Source organism: Haliotis rubra, unplaced genomic scaffold (assembly GCF_003918875.1).
Source record: "Haliotis rubra isolate DU_JTF1 unplaced genomic scaffold, ASM391887v1 Scf76, whole genome shotgun sequence".
NCBI lineage: Eukaryota > Metazoa > Mollusca > Gastropoda > Lepetellida > Haliotidae > Haliotis > Haliotis rubra.
This window is the reverse complement of record NW_025767479.1, coordinates 1,584,880-1,607,799: the sequence shown is the minus strand read 5'-3', so window position 1 is coordinate 1,607,799 and position 22,920 is coordinate 1,584,880. Positions and strand designations below refer to the sequence as shown.

General features: G+C 40.1%; 1 protein-coding gene across 1 annotated transcript in view; it reads right to left on the bottom strand.

Annotated features, from left to right (window-relative positions):
• Positions 1-802: 802 nt before the first annotated feature.
• Positions 803-22,920, bottom strand: part of LOC124260312 (neurogenic locus notch homolog protein 1-like) — a 42,164-nt gene continuing 20,046 nt past the window's right edge. The window contains exons 14-20 of the mRNA XM_046694591.1: positions 20,413-20,505; positions 19,050-19,166; positions 17,687-17,806; positions 17,008-17,182; positions 16,112-16,278; positions 12,587-12,733; positions 803-918 (exon numbers count right to left, since the gene is read on the bottom strand). Of these exons, the coding sequence (XP_046550547.1) occupies positions 803-918; positions 12,587-12,733; positions 16,112-16,278; positions 17,008-17,182; positions 17,687-17,806; positions 19,050-19,166; positions 20,413-20,505 (935 nt within the window). The remainder of the gene's footprint in view (positions 919-12,586; positions 12,734-16,111; positions 16,279-17,007; positions 17,183-17,686; positions 17,807-19,049; positions 19,167-20,412; positions 20,506-22,920) is intronic.

Here is a 22,920-nt window from a genome sequence, read left to right as displayed (position 1 = left end):
ATGTCTGTACATGTATGGCCATGGAATGTTTAATGTTGAACGTAATGGCGAATGATAACATTCGAAATGTCATTTTGCGTGTCTTACACAATTCAAGGTCAATACCGAGTGTAACCTCCAAGTGTCAGTATGGCTCTCCTCCTCACACCCCCTGTCAGCCTCCTGATCCTCTGAAGGGGCAGTCTACGCCATTTCTCCTGTAAAGTAGCTTTCAGTTGGGCCAGGTTCTGTACAGGAGGATCCCTTTGTTGCACACGACGACCAGTCATGACCCAGATGTGCCCCAAAGGGTAAACATTTGGGTCATTCAATCGTGAGGGGGTGCTTAAGTTCTTTGTGTATATATTTGCTTAATTCATTGATTAAGTCATGAATAAAGGCATTTTGATATGAATGCAATTAACAAGCCTTAAATCGAATGTAGTTTCATATTCTTTTCTGAAAGTCAACTTTCGATTATTTAGAATCAGTAATGCAACTTCGATGGTGATTTTTGCATCTGTTTGATGGTCTAGTCCTCGGCCCCACGTCAGAGATCATGTACTGCATTAGTTCACTTTCTCTGTTACTGCAGTGTAATAATAATCATAAATAGCGCGCAATTACCTCGTCAGGTGCACATGCCCAGTGCTTACCCGGAAAATTAAGAACCCTGGGAATAATGGCCCGGTTTTGTAACAAAAAATTTTCTTCTTCATTGTTTAGTCATTATTGCCATTAAGGTTTCGTACATGGCCATTTTAACATTGCATCATGCATGACGTATTCATCTCGACTACGATGATCAACGAAACACTTAAAGTTACGTACTTTCGCAGTTTGGACCAGAATAGAAATCTCGGCATGAGCATGTGTATCCTGCTGCATTGGAATCGTACGAACAGGACCCATGGTTTCCACATGGACTCGGGTTACAGACTGGAAACAAATCAACATCTCCCAGTACATCAATGGGATCAAATGTCTCCATAGGTTTACAATTAATGTTGCTGTTTGAAGTGACGGAAGTCAGGAGAACAGGCACTTTACAAGCATCACATAATCACAAAAAATCAAGCCCATTGGATCTGTCGATGTCATTAATCCCCATTGTTTTGTTTTTGCCGTCGTCAGCAATATTCAAAATTTTGCCGGCTGCAGATGGGCCTGGACCAATATAAACTGAGGGACACAAAAAAGGGAACATATAAAAGTACAAGTGTTCCTTTATTCATTTCCAGGGTTCTTCACAAGCTTTGTATCGCACTATGGGTGAAAATCTGAGAATAAATATAGGAACACTACGATGGTGTGGTGTTCCCTTATTTGTTTCCCTCAGTATATTTAATATCTTCAAATTGTAGCTTTGACGGAGTACACTGGCATATCCAACAGTAAAATATTTTCGGACATCTGGCATGACAAGGTAAGTATCTGACAGAGTAATATAATCTAGCGACAAATTGAGTAATGCTATTTTCGCCAAACTTGGACAAACTTACCGTCTATGTCGCAGTTGTCACCAGAAAAAAAGGGATCGCAGATGCATGTATTCACGCCGTCCTTAACGACACATTTTCCATTAACACAAGGGTTTGTGGAGCACTCTACAATAGATAACGTCTTGTGCTTGTACTTGTTTTCATCCCAATTTCAACTGGGCAGAATACAAACATGGTTAATACTCCAACGGTTTTCTATACACTACGTTTCCCCATCAATCATGAACATATACGACCCCTTTGCTTGGTGGAAGTGACGTACATCTGTTCACATCTTAGAAGAGGTCTACACAAGCTGTGTCTAACCTACCATTGCTTGACTTTCGAGCAATTTCAAGAGCAAATTCCTGCAGGGCTTGGGCAGATTTTGTACGAGAAGTATTGCCCTCTGTACCATGTCATCTTTAGTCTATCTCACATTTCATGAACCATATTATTTTCCATTCCGCTCAGCCCTTTCTGGAGTGTTAAAGTGTTCCTCGGGTCCAGTTGAATCTGCCATCTCACTGGGGCTCTTTTTCAATTTAAAAAGAATAATTTGTTTCTGTCCAATAAAAATTTGAGAAAAACTAAGTGTTCGTCTGCTTGTAATCTGGACCCTCACTGGACTGAACGCTAGCTATTTTCCATCTCGCTTAAGCGAGAATTGAACGAGACTTGCGAGGTGACTTGAACGAGAATATGCCATATGTACATGTACTGTTCGTTACTGAAAACTAGCGACTAAAACACAGATGAACTGTATTCGCGGGTGATGGAGCGACCTACACTTTTAGGATGAGTTGGTTTTGATTTGTTTTCGCCACTATCAACAATATCCAGATGTATCAAGTCAGCCTGTCATCAAACCAGACAGTAAGTGTAGATTACAAATCACTGACAACCCGGTTTAGTAAAGTTACCTTGCACAAGAAGTAACAAAGTGCTGAAGACCTAGTCAAAACAAGGTCTCCACCTGATGCTTGAATAGCTAACTTAAACACAAATTCCCCTTTTAAAAAAACTCATGCAAAATCTGAACATATACACAAGAAAAAAGTATCGCAACATCCATATTTGAATATATTATTAGTGTAAACAAATGCTGCTCTCACTGTTCTTTGTAGAACATATATTGACACAAAGAGACAGCATATGTATTTGGGTGTTGCGATACTCTTTTATTTGTGTATTGATGAAGAAAACAATCAGAAAACACAATCAACAGAGGGCAATTGCTCTAATCAGTTCGAGGTGTAAATCAGTTTGAAAAATATTACACATGCATGCGACCAAGATCTATTCAACATACTAAAAAGAACAGAAGAAAAAGGTTTGAAATGTGATACAGAACAAATATGTTATTGATTCGATAGGCATATCATAATGATAACTGAAGTCATATCTTAATTAAACGCCACTTAGGTACCCGTGAAGATCCAGGTTTAGAATTAGTCTTCAGTAGCCCATGTTTGTCTTAAGAGGCGACTAACAGGATCGGGCAGTTAGGCTCGCTGACTTGGTGGACGCCTGTCATCGTATCCCAATTGCGTAGAACGATGCTCACGATGTTGATCACTGGATTGTCTGGTCCAGACTCGATTATTTACAGACGGTTGCCATACAGCTGGAATATTGCTGCATGCCTTTGTTAACAATAAACACTCAATCAAACTCCACTTAGATACGAAAGGAGTGGTAGTTCGCATATTTTTTTTATTATATTTCCATACATATTATAATAAATATAACTATACCTTGAAGTCTAACGCAACAGATGTCGTTATTGAAACAAAGGGATTGCAGTCTCTCGGTAGTCGGTGGACACTCGCTCTGGTCATAGCAAGTATGCTGCTGAATTTCACATGCTGAAAAATGGAATAGAAAAATATTTCATACTTTAAATTAACTATGAATTGTTGATGACAAAATCAGTTGAGGCTTAAAAAGAAAGTGAAATTATTCTGGCTCACGAAACTGAACCAAAAACAATCTCTGTACCGAGATCTGTCTTAAACACATCCCAACACATTGTCGGTAACTATAACAGAAGTATGAGCTACAAAATGGGTAGAAGGTCGGAATGACGCACGTTTACCATGTGATACCAGCGAGCTTACAATGTTTAGATCTGAAGACGTTTTATATTTGGAATGTGTTTAAATCCTAAACTGAGCACACATTTGGAGTGTTCTATATAAAAAAAGTTTAGGGTCGAAACACATGAAATAAACTGCATCTTACAGTCTAAATACCGCCTAAACACAATGTCCCATAATCTAAACAAACACATGAAATAAACTTACAGTCTAAACACCATGTAAAACACAATGTATAAATGGGTTTAGATCCTATAGATCCTGTACTGAATAAACATTTTATTTATTCCATCTAAACCAGTTTAGGGTCAAAACACATGAAATAAACAGCGTCGCACAGTCTAAACACCGCCTAAACACAATATCCCTAATCTAAGCACGATTAGGGATGTGTTTAAATCCTACACATTTGGTGGGTTCTATCTAAACAAGTTTACAGTCAAAACACATGAAAGTAGCTGTCGTCTGAAAACCTTAACACAACCTAAACACAAACCACCACACCACACACCACACCACCCCATCACCACCCCTAATCGAAACGTATTTCGAATTTTAACATATTTACATGATGCACGTTAAATCAAATATTTACAGGGTGTATATTTATTACAATTAACTCTGCAAATCTGTTGTATATAACACCTGGAATTACTGACTAGGTGAAATATTAGCTAATAAAGTAAAGCAAGATAAGCCGAGATAATTGTGACTGAATTTTACGTCAAAAGTCTCCCTATGGCAGATGATAGTGTGAAGGACTATACACATCAAGAGGTTGCAGGTTAGTATCACTCCAAGGTACAAGCAGTTATGTACATGTACTGTTCGGTTGCCATGAGTACATATCAAGGAATATCTACATTGAACTTGATTTTGATAAACCCGCTGCTGCGTGAAAAACCGCTAAAGATCTTAAATAAATGAATACACTTGCCCACCCACACGAACCTAAATCAAAACAATGATCCAAGTATGTGATTGGACTGAGAATACAAATAATGGGAAACGAAATGCTCAGTCGTGCCCTAAAGAACATCGTGAAACCGAGCCGGGCCGAATGAGCCGAGAAGAGCCGGCAGAAGGGGAAGGTGCTTCGGTCATGAGACAGTGAAATGCTTAACCACATGCTAATGAGGAAGTGAGTGAGTGAGTATGGTGTGAGTATGGTGTTTAGCCATATTCCAGCAATATCACGGCGGCGAACACCAGAAATCAGCTTCACACGTTGTACCCATGTAGGGAATCGAACCCGGGTCTTCGGCGTCACGAGCGAACGCTTTAACCACTAGGCTACTCCACCGCCCCTCACATGCTAATGATGTAATCGGAATGGTACAACAGAAAACATTCCTTATGATTATGAACCGGGTCTTTTCGCTTGAATTGAACAAGATATAATCAAAGAAACCCTCGGCACTATATCATTTTTAAACGTTTGTTCATTGTTGTTATCTTCTGCATACAAAATACACAAATCAAAACTTACGTGGTTTGAAGACAAATGAAAGTGCACCATCCTTGCAGGCGGAAAGGTAGATGAGAGCTAATGAGAATTTGAACCAGAGGAGCATGGCGACAACGTCAGAAGGGGATCCGATATGACACGAATTATTAACACCCCTGATTTTATATCAGTTTAAAGAGTGCGGAAAGTTGAGTAACGTATTGTCCGATAATGTTTGTCCGCCAAACACAAACACTGTAAACTCAAAAGTATTAGAAAAGCATTTAAAACATCGTTCATTCTTTTATAAAGACTGTCAAGGTAACCTTGTAATTTTCCACAAACATATATAAAACCTGCAATTACACGTGTTACGACAAGCATACACTATTCACTACTTATATTCTGACATGTGTTTAATTCTCAAATACATTCATTGAAATTCGGTGGGTTGTGTCAACTCATTGAATAATTTGTCAGTTCATCTGTACCAATCCTTAAAAATGAACCCATCTGCAAATATACTGGTTGTGTAACATTTTTGGGTCCCGAGGACATTTTTTCCATACTATTACGACAAAAATGAAACAGGTGAATCAACAAACTGAAACCAATGACTGAACCAGGGTTTAAAAAACGGTAGATTCTATGGATTTTCGACAAGAATGTGACCTCCACCACAACTTGCCACGGTTTATCTTCCTTATGTTCCATCAAATCAGTAGGTAAATACAGTTATAGACATTAGAAACATCAGGAATTAGACGTGGTGGTGTAAGGATCCAAAACAACTTTGTAAAGTGCAAATAATAACATTTGCCAATTGGTTTTGGAACAAAAGTCATTCTCCTGGTTATAATGTCAATTAGCTGTTTGTAGTATATATACCTTAACTGTTTAATTGGCACGACTCAGATTAATTGACCAAACTCATCAATGGTGAAAGAATCATGGCTACTAAGCGCAAACATTGCATCTTAGACATTGGAAAAAAGAGACATATCATCCACTACCCTGCATTCAATCCCACTGCATCTCATCAGAAAATAGATGATCACTTCACTTAACTGGGATGGCGCAGTTAAAAGAAGAACTGTGGGTGAAGTCACCAACAACAGAAGCAAGTTTGAATATGACTCAATCTAGCCTGCCCGCAAGAAGATTCGCTCAGCCAAATACACCGACTTCGTATCAGCACTGTTTCTCTAGTGTTCTGGGTTCGATTCCCCACGTGGGCACAATGTGTTAAGCCCATTTCTGGTGTCCCCCGCCGTGATATTGCTGGAATATTGCTAAAAGCGGCGTAAAACTAAACTCAGTCAGCAGTTCTCTAAGTGTTCTGGTTATAATGCCACCCTGGATATAATGCCATATTTTCTCCTGGACAAACCATGGCATTATAACCAGGGTATATGACAATAACAAGTTAAAGCAGCCCCGAAAGCAACATTCAGAGATGCATTCACTCTGAGGTTATTTCAAGTAAACACAGAAAGGCTGGTTACATGAGGACAACACGCATGTTGTCAGTTTGTTAGTTGTTAAATGATGCATTGAGCATGTATATGACGGCAGCTTCTAAAGAATGGAGTCTGGAACGGACAATGCACGATCAATGATCAACTGTACGCACAGCTGCTTTAATCCTACGTGTGTGTTCGAGTCCCGTTTATTTCCTGGTGTTTCAGCACCAGCTCCGTACTGGTTGGTTTCACCAAGGGTTGTTTTTACTTTTAATAAAATATACTACCCATCAATAGTTTAGACTCACTTAAAGCACTCACTATATGTTATGTATGTATGTATATATATATACATACATTTTTCACTGAGTTTCATCATTTATTGAAATCATGACAATAATATTTCAACTTTACGAATTTGTTTGACAATACATCAGTTCATGTGTAAACAACACTTTAAAACAGTATGGAAGATTTTGCAAAATCTAGTTTAGAACAGTTGACTGAAGTAAGTGGCTACATTTACACTAGTGAGTCTCATCTTTTGATGGGTAGTATATCTAAAAAATACATTCCGGTTTTACGTCAGCGGCCTAACCATTATATAGTTAGGACAAATCGGCGACGAAAGCCCCTTTTACGTTCCTCTCTTGATATAAGGTTGTGCTGAGGCTACAGTAAGAAAGGTCAACCAGTTTGCTCTATAGGATTGTAAATCTACGAACTTTCAAAAAGGATCGACAAGATAATCTTCCGGTGCTACAGGGAGTGGGAATCTTGTCCAAGCCCCTTTTACCATGACATGTAGTGTAGCTTTTTGGAGGAAAGTGATTATTGTGAAAATAATAAGATTTGTATATAAATAGATTTGTATGATAGATCATAAATAAGCGTACAAACCCCTTTCACATCCATAAGAAATATCTGCTAAAAGAATCGATTGTACAATTCCGACAATGTCATGTATTTATGGATCACTATTAAGCACTGATTATACCAAGTGTAAGCGAAATGTTAGCGAATCCGTCACAACCGTCATAAACAGATGCAAAGGTTAGTCAATTGTTCACCTGAAAAAGCACTGGTATGGTACAAGTACAAGTCGAAATAGTGAATTGCATCGGATATCACTTTTGTCACTGATGCATCAAATTTTCAAACTTCCATACAAACCTTTTTGATTTGTAAACAATGGGAGATGTACGAGTGTGCGCTAAATCCTACAGGATGACCTTTCAAACGAGAATACCACAGAGCCCATTAGAAACGCATAGACAGAAACTGGTTATAAACGATCAATGTACTACATGAGAAGCACGATTCCTTGTGGACGATAACAAGGAAAGATAACACGTGCTTCTTGGTTATCTATAATTATATATCTCAAATTTCAGGAGAAAATGAATATAATTTTATGTTGCTTACTCATATGAGCAGGTGTGTTCTCATCTAAAATTACATTCTGAAGGTTCTATAATAAAATAAAACAATTACGAAATGCACATTTTATTGATTAATCCGTTTCTTTGCGGACATACATATTTGTGGTGATGATGCATCAGTCGCTGATGATGTTGCACGATGCTCAGACTGCGGCCGCGATGACGTCTTGCATCCATCCCCAAACCTCATTCATGTCAGTGAAGACGTTGACCTGGCCACTGCAGGCGCCGTTGCTGCCATCAGGTAGGTACGATGCGATTCCTTCTATTGTCCAGTAACCCAAGGTATCGTTCTGGCAGACCAAAGCACCCCCGTTGTCACCCTGAAGGGAATTTGAAACAACACTAAAGTTTCATCATTTGCTACGACTTCGTGATAACGCTCTCAAAAGTTCAGCAACACGTTGTTCGTAGTTTAAACTCGCAGACAACACTGTTCCATCTGCGTGATGGCAGTACCCGTGAAGATCCGAGTTAGAATTGGTGGACTGACGGGATCGGACTCGCTTACTTGGTTGACAAATGTCAACTATCCCAGTTGCGTAGACCGATTCTCATGCTGTCGATCACTGAATTGTGTGGTTGATTATTGCTGACGTTGGAATATTGCTGAGTTAACCAAAACACCAACCAACTGATGGAAACGAAGAACTCAATTAATATGGAAAAGGGGCCCTAGTGAGGTGAGAATCAGAGCCCGAGAAAATCTAGACTTGCTGCATTAGATGTTGGGGTTTTGTTGTTGTTGTTGTTTTGTTTTTGGGGGTGTTCTTTGTTGTTGTTGTGATTTTTGTTGTTGTTTATATATTTTTATTTTTTATCTTTTTAAAAAAATTTGGGGGGGCGTGAAAGTAACCCATGGATGAAAAGGAAACTTTCACAGTGAGTGTGAGACAGGACTAGGAGAGCGGCAAACAAGCATGATGGCAGCCAATAAATAGTCCAGACAAACCGGTGATTTATGTTGCACTACTCCTACTACAATCACATGCATCTCTCCAGTCAGGCCATGCCTTCCAGTTTGTCGTGGCTTAAGCATAGGTTACCAACTACTCTTCCCCGAACTTCCAACAGCACAGCGTTTTCAAGTATAATATTTTCTGAAGACGTCGGACGTAAGTGTGTTCCGATTCATTCTATCGATGATGAAAGCTGAACTACATACTTTCTGTATGTGAATTGTGTGCTTATATTTGGTTTGGGTTTTTTATGTCACTTGTTGTGAACAGTGTCTTGCATCAGATATGTTCAAACTATTTCAACCTGTAGTCATGTTTACAAATTATCACCTTCACACAGCAACATCCCAGCAATATCAGCAATATCACGTCGGGGGACACCAGAAATTGGCCTCACACATTGTACCCATGTGGGGAATCAAACCCGGGTCGTCAGAGTGACGAACGGACGTTTTAACCACTAGGCTACCCCCACTACCGCCCTTAACACCGAAATCAAAAATGAATTTTAGCATAATTTAAGTGACAATATAAAATCGATGGCAATAGATGTTAAATGTGTACTTGGTTGGGAAAGCACTCGATGTTGGATTTTCACTCACCACGCAAAGTCCCGAGCCTGGTGTTTTTAGGAAAGCGCAATGGGTAGCTGGAGGTTGAACTGTTTTCCCTCTTAGCATGGTGCACAGGCTGTCATCAATCACAACAGTATCAGAAACCTGGCGGATGCTGGTGTTCGACAAATGAACGTTCTCTGAAATAAACATCAGGTTACATGTAAGATATGTTATATTTGGTTTTACACTTTCTTTGTAAAGTACAGATTCTAGTACTTTTGTTGGGTTGAGTCCGATCCGGGATTCGAACCCACATCCTCAGAGTCAGGCACCTAATCGCCAGCACACAATTGCGGCATTGCGTATTTCATACTGGTTACAGTCCTACTTGTTTGCATATGATTAGTGAATGATTGAAATGAGTTATCTTTCCTTGATCATTATTATTTTTGCCATGCCATTAATGCAGGGCGTCAGTTACCACGGCGATGAAGGTTGGGATAGCGCATCCATCCTGAACGGGCTAGGATTATGATAAGGTTATGGTTATAAATACTTTAATATCGATTAGTAGCATAGGAAGATCACATATGCCCAGGTCATTGGGGTAAAATCTGCCAGGTCACAATTCAAGGCGTCCTGATCCGAAAATTAGTCAGCTCTTTCTACAGTCATCACGTGTTGTCGGCAATGGAGATTACAGATCATAGGTTTCTCGTGACATGAGGACCTGTGTGGGTACCTGACTAGAGTATAGGACCCAGTTATCTAATTAGGAGATAAACCTACTCTGTGGGAAAATCAGAGGGATATAACGAAATTATAATAGTTTAAATTTCATTTAAAACCGAACGCGTAGCGTGAGGTTTTAAATGAACAATTTAGAGCTATTATAATTTCGTTATATACCTCTGATTTTCCCACACAGTAGGTTTTATCTCCATTCTACCATGACAATTTTATGAACAATTTCAGGTGGAGCTCTTTCTTTGGTTACGAGTCAATACGTGAAGCGGCCTCGCATTCCAATCTCAAGTGGTATCGCCCGAAACGGGTGTTTGGTGGCAAACCGTCAATGACTAACAAACTCCAGATTCAGTAATAACAAATCACGTTTTGTTTTTCAATGCATCAATCACCAATCATCAACTGATAAGTTGGAAAACATATATCAAATAAGTTTCAAAAGCTTGGTTCACATTTGAAAATTCCACCGTAGACCCTTTCCCCACCAGAATAGTGGCAGCAACCTCATGACCTTGACCTTTTCTCGAAGTCATTGTTTACATTTGGAAAGATGCGACAGGAGAGCCACTGACAGTTTGCGCAAGGTTAACCTGATTGTATGACTGAGATAGTCTTTGATATCTAATAATTACTGGTACTGGTACAAAATTTAAGAGTAGGGCGCTTTTGCTGTAACGAGAAGTCCATGTTGTACCGAATTTAGATACTGTTGAATTTTGCGCCCTGTCAACTTGACGATTTCACGCACCTCTACGTCTGCGTGCGACAGCTGTGGTGACTTACACACTCATGTGTGTACTTTGTGCTCAAATTCGATTCTACGGATATTATTTTCTACATTTTGGAAAGTGTTTTGTGACCTAGTGGCTTCAAAGTGTAGTGAATTCAAATTGAATCGGATTGGCTGGCATGTTCGCGAGTCTGTTGACAAAGAGCCAGATTTGTGGTGATATTTCCGAAAGGATGGATCAGGACACAAGGGTGTACCTCTGGCATAAACACGGTAAGGTAATTAATTATACTTTAATAGACTACTTTAGATCAAGCAGTGTAATGGATAAGAGGGATCATGACTAAGCTAAATAACTTTTTCAACGATATTATACATTTAGAAGAAAAATATGTTGGGCTAAACAGAACGGTTTGCAGATTCTGTAGATCTAATTGTGTTTTACTACCGCTAAATTTGAAACAGTACAAATTTCAAAATATCATTTTGTTTGAATTGATAACCCAACTGTTTATTTTATGTGACGGAAGGCATTAGAATCTAAAATTTCTTCGGCGTTCGATGTTAATGCATCCTCCGTTACCGGATCAAGATCAGTGGCGATATCGTTGACGAAAGCTGATAATAAATTTAACACGGAAATTTTGTAGCAGTCTATTGCTGGATCTATTCTGACATAACATAGAATCAACGTAAACATATTTGTTTTTGCTGAATTTTTATTCGGAAAGCAGACGGTGTTTTGATCTTGTTCGACTGAATATTTGTTTCCATGCTTTCGAAGTACTTTTGTATGTATAAACACCTATTGCTGTGATTTACGCAAGTAGTGAGTCGTGCCCGTCATCGCTAAATCCATCTTTAAAGACATATGTGTAATTTCCGACAGTAAAATCGCCGTAATTTATCGATGCATCGGTAGGTTGTTCGGTGTCCGCCATGTTAGTGGGTAGACAAAAATAGTGCATTACCGTAAACCATGTATGATTGCGCACGGAAAACAGAGACCTGTATAACGTGATTATATACCTCTGAATGACTTTAATTAACCAATCACAATCCAGTGTTTACTGAAGTCATGGTAGAATGACTGTTAACGATGGTGTCTGTACCAGACAATCCATTTAGCATCGAGCCACACAATCAGTCAATCAATCTGTCAACCGCCAAACGAACCAAGCATTCACGTCACTGAACCCTGACAACTGACGCCATTTTGTCGAATCATAAGAAAGGCATATTATATTGCTAGTCGGTTACAGTACATTTTAACCGGAATCCCAATTTGAGTTATAAAAGGCAGTGGACACCTGGATTAAATACAAAACAACCACATTCAATCTAAACACTCCTACCCTTTAACCTCTCTAATATTCTGACCCGCGAACATCCGGGTTAGAATTGATCAGCAACCGATCGATGTCGTAAGAGGCGTCTAACGGGATCGGGTGGTCAGGCTCGCTGACTTGGTTGACATATGTCATTATATGCCAATTGCGTAGATCAATGCTCATGCTGTTGATCAATGGATTGTCTGGTCCAGACTCAATTATTTACAGACCGCCGCCATGTAGCTGGAATATTGCGGAATGCGGCGTAAAACTAAACACACTCACCCACTATCCTCCCCTCAACTCCTGTTGACAGACCCTTAGGATGACTTGGCCATCAATTAAACTCACCCTCCGTATTTTGTTTTCCATACCCTGCTATCACACAGGTCCTGGGTGCACGGAATACATTGTACAGATCCGACGGTGGACACACACGGTTGATTCTGTTCGAAAACGTAATAGGCGAAGAAAGGCGTGCAATGGCCACGTTGTAAGCTGCAAGTGAAAGGCATTGACGTGGTTTAAGGTTAATTCTGCCATAATCAATCAGAGACTTTGGTTTAACGCTCAATGCAACTGTCACAATATTTCATGACTCTTGGACATCTTGGAGCAGGGGGGTAGCAGGAAAGGATGCAGGTGATTGAAACCCAGAACCATTGGTATGGTGCTAATAAATAAATAGATAAAAACAATAAATAAAACAATGCGAACTTCTGGTTCGACCCAAACAGTAATAAGAATGCTGAATATTTATAACGCGCCTTTCCAGGCTTCATATCCTGCTCAAAACGCACAATGGGATAATTATTACCCCGGATAACCCAAGCTGCCTGTGAGGCGCTAGGTGAGGTGAGGTGAAATTGGGTTTAACGTCGCGCTGGAGAATATTTCGCTCATATGACGACGTGAATGCATGTGTATGTGTATGTGCGGCTGCTTGTACTAGCCCAGACTGAAGCTGGTTTTATAGTGCTAGCTCACTGAGATACCATGCCGCAGTGAAGCATGAATACCCCACTCAGACACATTATACTGACTCCAAGCCGACCAGTCCTTGTTGTACCCATTAATGCCGAGCGCCAGGCAGGGACCATATTTTAGCGTCTTTTGGTATGACGCGGTCGGGGATCGAACCCGCGACCTTCCGCTCTCCGGGCGGACGCTCTAACCACTACACCACGGAGGCGGTCGTGAGGCGCTAGGGAGTAAATAGTCACATATCATATCCCGTCGGATACCCATTTTCTGCTGGGTGAACAGAGGCAATTTTGAACAAAGTCACTTCCCTCAGGTGAGGCCAAATGTATCACATGTGTTTCGTTGTGGCTCAGGACTGAAATCTTAGAATCTCTCAGAAGTCAAGCTGCCAAACACGGTCACCCATCCAAGTACTCTCCGCGCCAACGTTGCTTAACTCAAAATGATTTGTGGCCTGAGCTCTATGCACAGGACCACACAACACCACGCATGATGCGAGTCTGAAGAACGCAGCTCTGGACCGTGCATGGACAATGTTGCAAGACAGTTGATTCTCCTCGATACACATAACTAAATGATCATCAGAATGTGCCATCACAAAGGAGGAAATATCTTTATATGATAATGACAGTATTTCAGTAATCTCTGTTATACAACTGACCATGAAGAAGACGACCACAAGTGGTGCACTTGTGCCTAATCCCATCGTCTTTTGAACAATAAAATATGTTTAGAACAATAGTACTGGCACCAGAAGGTATGCTAGTACCAGTATCCCTGTTCCTACATTCAACAGCTTAAACAAGTCAGAAATAAAAGCCAATTGCAACATGACATTTTGATATTCATGCATTAATTATGGAGAGAATAACGTAGATTGACATTTATTGGGAAAATAACTGTGATAAAAACTTTAGCATTATCTACTCTTGTTCACATATTCTCTACTTTGCCGCAACCACCCAAAGAATTTGTTGATGAACTAAGCTCAATTTTTTTTAAGTTTATTTAGAACTCTAAAACCTGATAAAATTAAACGGGCGAATTTGACAAGATAACTATGAGAATGGTGGATTGAGAATGGTAGATATAAATGTGTTTTATATCATATTTCATTATAGAAAACTGCAAAGCATTATATAAGAGACCTAGTGATCGGGCTCTTATCCTTTGTAGACTTGAAAAGCATCAATTCTAAACCTATATGTGTCTACGATCTTAGGATGAATAACTTTCTAATGGAATGGACTAAACCAGCAAAGGGATCTCGGAAGATATATGATATACTTGTGCAAAATAATTATCTCACTATTATTTGTAGTAAATGGCAACAAATGTTCTTAACTGACTTAAACTGGAAGGAAATATTTAGTCTTCCTAAACAATGCTGTAGAGATATCAAGCTACAAGATTTCCAATATAGATTTTTGCATCGCATTATATACACCAAAAAGGAATTATTTAAAATGAAGCTGATCGACAATAGTATTTGTCAAAGATGTAACAATGAAAACGAATCGATTGTGCATGTATATTTTGAATGTCCCCAGGTTAGTCATTTTGGGTACAATCTGGAACAATTTTTGAGACAACATCTGTGTTATGAGATTCAGCTTAATCTTGAATCAATCCTCTTTGGTATCCAGGGGACCGCAAACTTCAAACTGGTGAACCACATTCTTTTGGCCGGAAAAAGATATATATATATATATAAGTTGTATTAGAAATGAATCTCTATCTTTCAAATCCTTTATTGCTACCTTGAAAGATATTTTTCAAGTTGAGAGATATGTTGCTAGAATATAAAACCAACTAAAAGAATGTATGAGTAAATGGCTACCACTACTCACAACATGGACCGATGTGTCATGACTCTTCAACAGCTTAAAGTAGAATTTTGAGATCGCAAATTACAATATGTGTCAATCCACGGATGGGAAAATATATACATATTTATATGCATAAGCTGTATTAAAAAATTAATATTGACCCTAAAACATGTGGAGTAAACGGGATCCCAGTACACAACATGGTCTGATGTGTTATGACTCTTCAATGTATACAATCTATGTTCTTTGTGCAGTAATACTTGAATGTATTTTCTCATGTTTGAAGACTGATGTGTTGTGAGCTGTCAACATGTACAAGCTTGTATTAGGCATGACATCTGTATAATAATGTATGAATGTTTCTACCTCTTGGTTACCCAGAAGGATGCGGTGCTATTATGAAAACGAACCAAATGAACCCAGGAGCAAACAAGTAATATTACTCATAGCACCGAATTACCTAATTGCTCAAACTTAGACGATCCGCAGTTATACAACTTTGTTTGGATGATATTCGTATAAACCGACTGCAACTAGTTATGTCACCTGTCAACGTGTATGACTTTTGTATAGAATGAATGTACCTACTGATGTGAATAAAAACATGTTGAAAAAAAAATCATGGAGAGAATAAAAGTGTACAGATATGGGACGAATGAATTAATTGATTAATTAATTAATATTTATTATCATCTGTAAATTATATAAAGTGTTTGTCAATCTTCGTTTGGATAATGTTACTTATGTTTGGGTTTTGCCGAATACGTTTCATCTAGATGCTTGAGCAAAACTAGTGCAAGTCGTCATCTAATGTGTGAAAGGAAATATTTTGCAAAAGTCATGGTTGAATCAAAATCTACAATCATGACAGAAATCATGGTGGCATGATCGACTTGCTCCTTTACCCAGTCGCTTTTATCCCTGCTACACGAGCCGATGTAAATATTTCCAAGTTTCTGAATATTTTCAAACCATCTCCTAATTTAATAGTACAATAAAGCTTTATTTGCAACATCGTCTACGATGGCTACGGGTGAATGATAATAATAGATACTTTACACACCCAAACCAAAATCTGGGTCCGATGCGGTGACAATACCGAACGAAGCGAGGTCGTTGAAGTTAGCATTGGGATGGATGCTGTAGTTGGTCAGACTCCGTACTTGTTCTTCAGCTTCAACAGTAGCTCCATCGTAGTCTCCCACCACGACGTTACACATCCCATCACAACTACCAACAGAGTAATTATATTATAAAGGACATACATTGAAAAGTAAAAGAGACGGATTCTCGGGGTTTTCAAAGTAAATTTCTCAGACTGATATCATTATGGATTGCATGACCTTTTGTATTAGTTCGTTTGGTTGTTTTGTGTTTTTTTGTTTTTGGGGGGAGTGGGGGGTTGTTGTTTTTGGGGGTGTTTTGGGGGTGTATTAACTCCGCACCCTGTAATAGTCCTGCTATATGGTGGCAGTCTAAAAACAGACAAACCAGTGATCAACGTCATGGGCATCAATCTATGCAACTAGGATACGATGACAACCAAGTCAGCGAGTATGACCATTCGATCCCGTTAGTCGCCTGTTACGACAAACTTGCTTTGTGGAAGACCAGTTCTAACCCTGATCTTCACGTGTCCGCTTTATATTAGATAGGGACATGTATCGTGAACTTCGGAAAACTGGAACGTAGACATGGACGCCCCAAATATGTGTTGTGTATCGCCGCACAGTGCAGTTGCCCAGCTTCTTAAGGCAGCATGTCTAGATCAGGCAAACTCGAGACTGATATAAAAAAGCATTAGGCCCGTTCGCTGACGTGGTTGACACATGTCATTGTACCCCAATTACGTTGTCTTGGCCAGACTCATGTATTTACAAACCGCCGCCATATCGTTAGAATATTGCTGGGTGCGGCGTAAAACTAAACTCAATCAATTAAACTAGTTTATTTTGACACCTACAGTGCAACGCAGAATCCGTCCACGGCAATCCATTCCCTGTCGATGATGACACCGCTGCAGAGAACGAATCCAGCAGCATGAACGACTTTGACAAGCCAAGGATTCTGGGATGCCTCGTCGGGGATGCGCCGACGATACGTGAAGTTACAGGCATTCCACACGGGGGTACGACTTAAATACAGAATGAGAAGTTACTACAAAATATCACATTTTTTAGGAAGAAACTAGTCCCTTTTCCTTTTACCTTAGCCTTATTTCGATTAAAACTGTTGATGGTATGATGAACCTTTGCTGATGCTGGAAGCAAAGTCTTTTCCCTTGATTTTTAACTATCAGTGGGCTCCTTTCACGAAGCAACCTTTACTAACGTTTACCTTAACTCCCATTCTTTAACATTGCACTAAGGTTACCTTTGTGACTTACGATCACCTTAATGAGTAAAGTTCACCTTAGCGACTTACGATCACCTTAGTGCTTTGTGAAAGTAGGCCCTGATAAATACACAACTGGGACCACAGCGCCGGAACTACTTTCAATAAGCTCCATACATCGGGTTTAATTCCTCTCTACTGATTTATCTTAAAGCAGGTTTCTAGAAGTGTTCACGGTGTTCCGGAGTTCCTCAGTGGTGTTTTGTTGTCGTTGTACTAAACCGCTGTGTATACATGTACCTACCATCAATAATGTCACAATTTGCTCCAGTGAATCCCAGGGGACAAGCGCACGTGTAATATGGCGCATCTACCTGGCGGTTACACGGTCCTCCATTCAAGCATGGTCCATTCCCAGCACAAGCTGAAACATACAGAAGAGTATAAACCACACATAGGTATATTGGTACAAGCGAGTCCGGTAATCGCGTCCAGTAATTCTGCGCAGCTGTAATAGCGTACTTCCGTATCGAAGGTAAACATTGTCTGCTTCCACATTTACGCTTGAAATCGGGACATTTCTACAAGGGACTGGCTTTTAATCACTGAAGGTAAGTAAATAACAGTAACTGACAGATAAATTGACAGTTTTATGAAAAATCGTTTTCTTCAGACTTTTAAACCTTTTTCTTCATTATTTCTAATCGGATTTAATATGAAACACTCTTCCTTACATTGATGAAGTGATTTTCGAAAATATTCTGGCACTCATACGCTTCCATACTTCGGATCTCCAGCTGGAAGTTATGCGCAGAATTACCGGACAGAAAGCGACAGAACGCCGGTAAGGTCAACCGTATGGGGGGCGTTGGGGTAGCCTAATGGTTAAAGCGTTGGCCTGTCACGCCGAAGACCCGGGTTCGAATCCCCACATGGGTACAATGTGTGAAGCCCATTTCTGGTGTCCCCCGCCGTCATGTTGCTAGAATATTGCTAAAAGCGGCGTAAAACCAAACTCAGTCAGTCAGTCAACCGTATGGCATAACGCAATGTTAGAATCTTATATTTCTAGGTAAATATGATGCATACTAGCATTTTTAGTCACGTAAACCACAAAAAATAAGAGACGTTAGTTGCCGTGTTGCGATCGATGTGCTTAGGTGCGCGGAATTACTGGACGGCATTATATAACACCTTTTGCAAACTTGTTGCTAGTTCAGTTGTACTACTCAAACATTACCCCAAGATCCGTATTAGAATTGGTCTTCAACAACCTAATATGCTCGTCGTAGGAAGCGATTAACGGCATCGGGGGGTCAGGCTCGCTTGATTGACACATGTTATATCACAATTGTGATGATTTTGATCATTGGTTAGTCTAGTCAAGACCCATTATTTACAGACCGCCGGTATATATCCTGGAATATTGCTGTGTGCGGCGACAACAAAACAAACATACTAATTCAAATAATTTAAGGACGACCCAAATCATCACTTTCACAACACATGTAACTATGGCAATACAAAGCATTAAGTGGTCCTTAATTTCTTAGTTCTTCTTTCTTACAGTAAATACATATATATATATATATATATATATATATAATATACAAAAGGACAGATGCAAATATAATCTATTGTTGCATTTGCGTCCAAAGTGTATTTACCGTCAACCTCGCAGTTTAGGCCATGGTAACCTGGGGCACAGACGCACGAGTACTTCGGCTCAGTGTTATTACGTTGACATACACCCCCATTCTGGCAGAGTCCATTACCTGCACATGCTGAAAAATCGAGACAATGACAATCAGACGCCATTATTTGCCCAGGTTTAAAACAATGGAAAAATGACAATCAGAATCCATTACTTGACCATGTTTAAAACAATGGGAAAATGACAATCAGGATCAATTACTTGCCCATGTTTGAAACATTGGGAAAATGACAATCAGAATCCATTACTTGCCCAGGTTTAAAACACTGAGACAATGACAATCAGAATCCATTACTTGCCCATGTTTAAAACAATGGCAAAATGACAATCAGAATCCATTACTTGCCCATGTTTAAAACTTTGGGAAAATGACAATCAGAATCCATTACTTGCACATCCTAAACATATTAAGACAATGACAATCAGAATCCATTACTTGCCCATGTTTAAAACATTGAGACAATGACAATCAGAATCCATTACTTGCCCAGGTTTAAAACAATGGAAAAATGACAATTAGAATCCATTACTTGCCCATGTTTAAAACATTGGGAAAATGACAATCAGAATCCATTACTTGCCCATGTTTAAAACAATGGAAAAATGACAATCAGAATCCATTACTTGCACATCCTAAACACATTAAGACAATGACAATCAGAATCCATTACTTGCCCAGGTTTATACCATTGGACACAATGACAACCAGAACCCACTCCATTTTGCCCCTGACATTAAGCTGAAAACATATTATATTGACATTAAGACATGATCAGAATCCATTACTTGCTCCTAAAACATTAAGACAATGACAATCAGAATCCATTACTTGTACATCCTAAACACATTTAGGCGTAAAATAAACTCGTTCACTCATTACCTGCAATCAGAATCCTTAAAACACTGGAGCAATGACAATCAGAATCATTACTTGCCCAGGCTTAAAACATTGAGGCAATGAAAATAAGAACCGATTAATTACCCATGCTTAAAGCATTGAGACAATAGCATTTAAGTAATAATACTTGATCAGAGAGAAATAGCAGCGGGGCAGTATTAGTATTCTTCACACGTTTCAATATGAATAACTGCCATTAAGAATCTCATCACAATTTCCACATCTGTAAGTTGAAAGTATTTCCAAACAGCGTCACGATATAGCTGAAATATTGCAGGTGTGACGCTAAACATTAACTCACTCACTATTTCAAAACATACATGAATATTAGGAGCATTAAGCGAGTGGAAGAAAGTGATGCTGCCAATTCCTACCAACTTGTATATGTGTACAATATATAACTGTGTAATATAAGTACCGTCGACGTCGCAGTTAGCTCCAGAGAAACCAGCGTGACAGGTACACGTGTTCTGGATGCATGTTCCGTTAATGCACGAGTCAGGGGAACACGCTGAAATAAGGAATAATAATATTCATAACAATAATAAGAGTATATGTACAGCGCTGGCTTCCACCACGTAAGGGCAATACTCAAAGTGCACAAATATAATCAGATTATTATTGCCCGGATAACCCAAGTTGTCTATGAGGCGCGAGAAGGTTAATAGTCAAACATAACTTATCCCACCGGGTACCCATTTTCTGCTGGGTTAAAGAGGCATTTTTTGAACAAACTCACCTCTGAGATCACGCGTATCATATACATACACTGAGGGGCAAAAGAAACGATACCAAGTAAATTTCACAACGTGAGAAAAAACAAGACGTCATAAGCATAAGGTGACAATTTATATTTTCAGAACAATCAAACAACTACAACATATCGTAAATTCATACAGTCATAACCAAAGAAGGTACAGATATTCAACAATTAAAGAGGGTGGGGTCGATTGTCCAGTATTCGATCACGTACAAGTTTACACAGTCCCACTGAAACAGTCATTTGAGCACATTTTACCACAAGTTAGAGTCAGTATCGAGTGTGTGCTCCTCCAGCATCGATACAGGCTCGAACTCGACGTCGGGCAGATGACGTCAGACGTCTGATCACCGGACGTTGGATCCTGTTCCACTCGTCTTGCAGTGCTCTGGCAAGAGCTCTCCTGTTGGCAGGCGGATGTGGTCTGGCGCGAATTTGCCTCCCAAGATGGTCCCAAAGGTGCTCAATGGGGGAGAGGTCAGGGGAACGTGCTGGCCATGGTAAGACGTGAACGTTGTTAGCGTTAAGGAAACCCTAACGCGCTGTGCTCTATGGCATGGAGCATTGTCGTGTTGGAAGACAGTTCGGGGTTCTGCTGCAGGAATGGCAAGACGACTGGTCGGAGAACCTGGTCGATGTACCTTTGACCATTCAAGTTACCGTCTACGATCACCAAGTCTGTCTTTCTGTCTCCAATTATGCCTCCCCAAACCATGACGCTGCCACCGCCGTAGGGCTCCACTTCTTGTACGCAGCAACGTGCAGTCCGTTCACCTCTGCGTCGATGTACCCGTATCCTGCCGTCTGGTCTGTTAAGGTGGAACCTGCTCTCATCTGTAAAGAGTACTCGAGCCCATTGCCTGTTCTGCCAGCCTGCAACTTGGCGTGCCCATCTCAGACGTTCACGTCGATGTTGACGGCTCAGTGCTATGCCACGGAAGGGTCGGTAGGCGCGAAGGTCGTGCAAACGTAGCCTCCTAGACACCGTTCGTCTGCTGACACGATGGCCGAGCGCTGTCTCTGCCGATGACGTCACCGTGAGGAACCTGTTACGTAAGTGTAACACACGTAGGTAGCGGTCTTCAGCGGCGGTCGTGACGGGCGGCCTACCACTACCGTCTGTCCGACGTTCTGCCTGTTTGCCTGTAACGTGCCATAAGTCTGGTGATCGTCAAACGGATACAGTTGAAGATTCGGGCAACATGGTCGTGGGTCGCACCAAGCTGGATCATACCAAGTGCCCGTTCTCTTTGCTCTGCTGTTAATCTTGGCATGGTCGATGATGTTAACGTTGCAATCTGATACTGGCGAACATTTCCATGTGCTTTTTATACTCAATACGACCCATGCACGTCATTTTGCACGTGCATGAAAAATTGCCAGTCAAATGCATTTTTCATGACTTTCCATTTCCAAATGCATGTATTTTGGCGCGAAGTTGCGTTCGTGCGAAGGTTTTCTGTTCCAAACCACCTAAAAAGTCTGAGTTCAAATCCAATTTGTCCCCCATTAAAGTTTGGTATCGTTTCTTTTGCCCCTCAGTGTAGTTACAAACTGAGAAATATGACTTCCCTTTAAAATTTGTTGTTTGTTTGTTTCGCCACCTTTGTTTACGGCACACACAGCGCCTGCGGAGGTGTCATTTATAAGTGTGCATCGACGAAACCATTTTGTGAACTTGTAATGATACATTCTCTCGTAACGAAATCAAATACTAGTATGTATCTATAAGTAAATAGCAGGGTGTAACGGATATAACTAGCATTAATGACGAATGTCACCAGCAGGATGTGACGGGATCCAATTATCACTTTGTGAGTCTATTCGCCAGTCCGACGGATCTCATGCTGTGTGAGTTCAACTTATGAATCTGCTTGTGATATCGTAATGTCTTAGCATGGTTTATTGATTGTTGCTAACACATTATTACACTTGTTTATCTTTGTTTACCGCTCTGTCTATTTATGTATATCTCAATGCCATGTGCGAGTTCGCTAAAAACCATCCAGGCGAGTAGCAAGCCATTTTTTTCGTGTAATCCCTATAGGTTGCACAGCTTAATACTTAGATAGTATTGAGGGATTTTCCTTCTTTCATTTTCAAAATCATGTGTAAGCCCGGACTTTTTTCATAATGGTAGCTACGCCCCTGCCATCATTCAATACA